The sequence below is a fragment of the Morus notabilis genome, unplaced genomic scaffold, assembly GCF_000414095.1.
Source record: "Morus notabilis unplaced genomic scaffold, ASM41409v2 C11419358, whole genome shotgun sequence".
NCBI classification, from domain to species: Eukaryota; Viridiplantae; Streptophyta; class Magnoliopsida; order Rosales; family Moraceae; genus Morus; species Morus notabilis.
This window is the reverse complement of record NW_010387118.1, coordinates 1-1,508: the sequence shown is the minus strand read 5'-3', so window position 1 is coordinate 1,508 and position 1,508 is coordinate 1. Positions and strand designations below refer to the sequence as shown.

The window sequence follows — 1,508 nt, the reverse complement described above, 5'->3', positions numbered from 1 at the left end:
AAAAAAAAAACGTTACACTGTTCAACTATTTTTTATCATTCTACTAATTCATGAAAATTCTTTCAAGAAACTTAGATCTGTATAAAGGCATAGACATGGTAAGTTTGAAACAAGCAATATTGATATTTCATAATGATATTGAACTCTCACCTGAGGCCATCTTCCACCAGAATGTGCAACAAAACTCGCCTGCGCAAGCGCTTCTGCGACTCGCTCTCCTTCCTCGCTCCATTCTTTGGACCAACTTTTAGACCAGATCACTTGCAATGGGACACCTTTCAACTCATCAGAGCCACCCCATTCAGCAATATCAAAGCTGTAGTTCAACTTCTTTCCCATCCCAACAAGCGCTCTCCTCGCGTCCCTACTCTTCAAGAGAACTCTATGAGCCTCCAAATCCGAGGAACCGATCCCTCTCGAACAGCATTTCTTAATCAACCAAGCATACACAAAGGAAAACCCCAACACAAATTCCCTAATCACTGGCATTTCCAGTGCCCACAAATGCAATGCTGGCACTGATCTTGGCGCAGGATCGAGAAGTGTGACACTCCTCACAGATTTTGTGTTCTCCAAAACCCAATTTGCGCTCATTCCTAATGCGGAATCGTGCAAGACCAAATGCACAGGAGATAAACCCATTGTCTCAATGACTTGTCCCAATACTTTACCAACCTCTTCCGAGTCCAACTCGGCCGGTTTCGAAACCTTTCTCTTCGACTTCCGAGCTTCGATTTCCTCATAAGGAATCTGCCCAGTTTCGACCATCTGATCAAAAGCCCAAAACAGACCATTTGCTTGGATTTCACTGTACACGTCCCAAAACCTCCCTAAAACCCCATTTGATCTCCTTCCAATCTCCATCACGGATTTATCCGAAAACCCGTTTCCGGGCAAATCAATCGCAACGGCGAGAACCCCTTTGGCGCCTAAAGATCGAACAATTTCGCGAAAAGAGTACGAACTAAGACCCAAACCATGAACAAAAACAACATTTTCAGACATTGCCGGACCATGATCGAATGTAAAAACTTCAATAGGGGATTGATCTGGGCGTGTTTGTACCTTTATGGTCCGACCCTTCGAGTAGTGTTGCCGGAGGCTGGTGGGTAAGCTGAGGAACCAAGATTTGGGGTCTTGTGAGGAGAGAGAATTGAAGGAGACGAAGAGAAGTGTGATGAGAGAGACTGTGAGAGTGAAGTAGAACCAGAAAGCGAAGGGATTTGTGCTTGTTGTGGTTGCAGAAGAAGAACTGGGTTTTTGGGTTTCTGGGGTTTGGGGTTTGGTTGGTTTGTTCTGTGGGTGTTTGGGTTCCTCCTGTTGGCCTTCTTCTTCTTCTGTGATGATCGCCATTGGTGAGAGTTTGGAGCTTCTGAGGATGTTTTTATCAGGGGAACTGTTGAGTAAAGGAATTTGAAGAATGAAGATCTCTCTCTGGGTTTTAGGGAATCAGATCGAATAAAAGGTAAAGTGGACTGAGCTTGACCAGTTTGCAGTTTTTTTTTTTT

At 44.4% G+C, this 1,508-nt stretch overlaps 1 protein-coding gene across 1 annotated transcript; it reads right to left on the bottom strand.

Annotated features, from left to right (window-relative positions):
- Positions 1–150: 150 nt before the first annotated feature.
- LOC112095173 (protein AUXIN RESPONSE 4) lies at positions 151–1,498 on the bottom strand (the record flags this gene model as incomplete). Its single annotated transcript, XM_024176855.1, has 1 exon — positions 151–1,498. A coding segment is annotated over exon 1 (1,203 nt), but the record flags the coding sequence as incomplete, so codon positions are not given.
- Between the last annotated feature and the right edge of the window lie 10 nt (positions 1,499–1,508).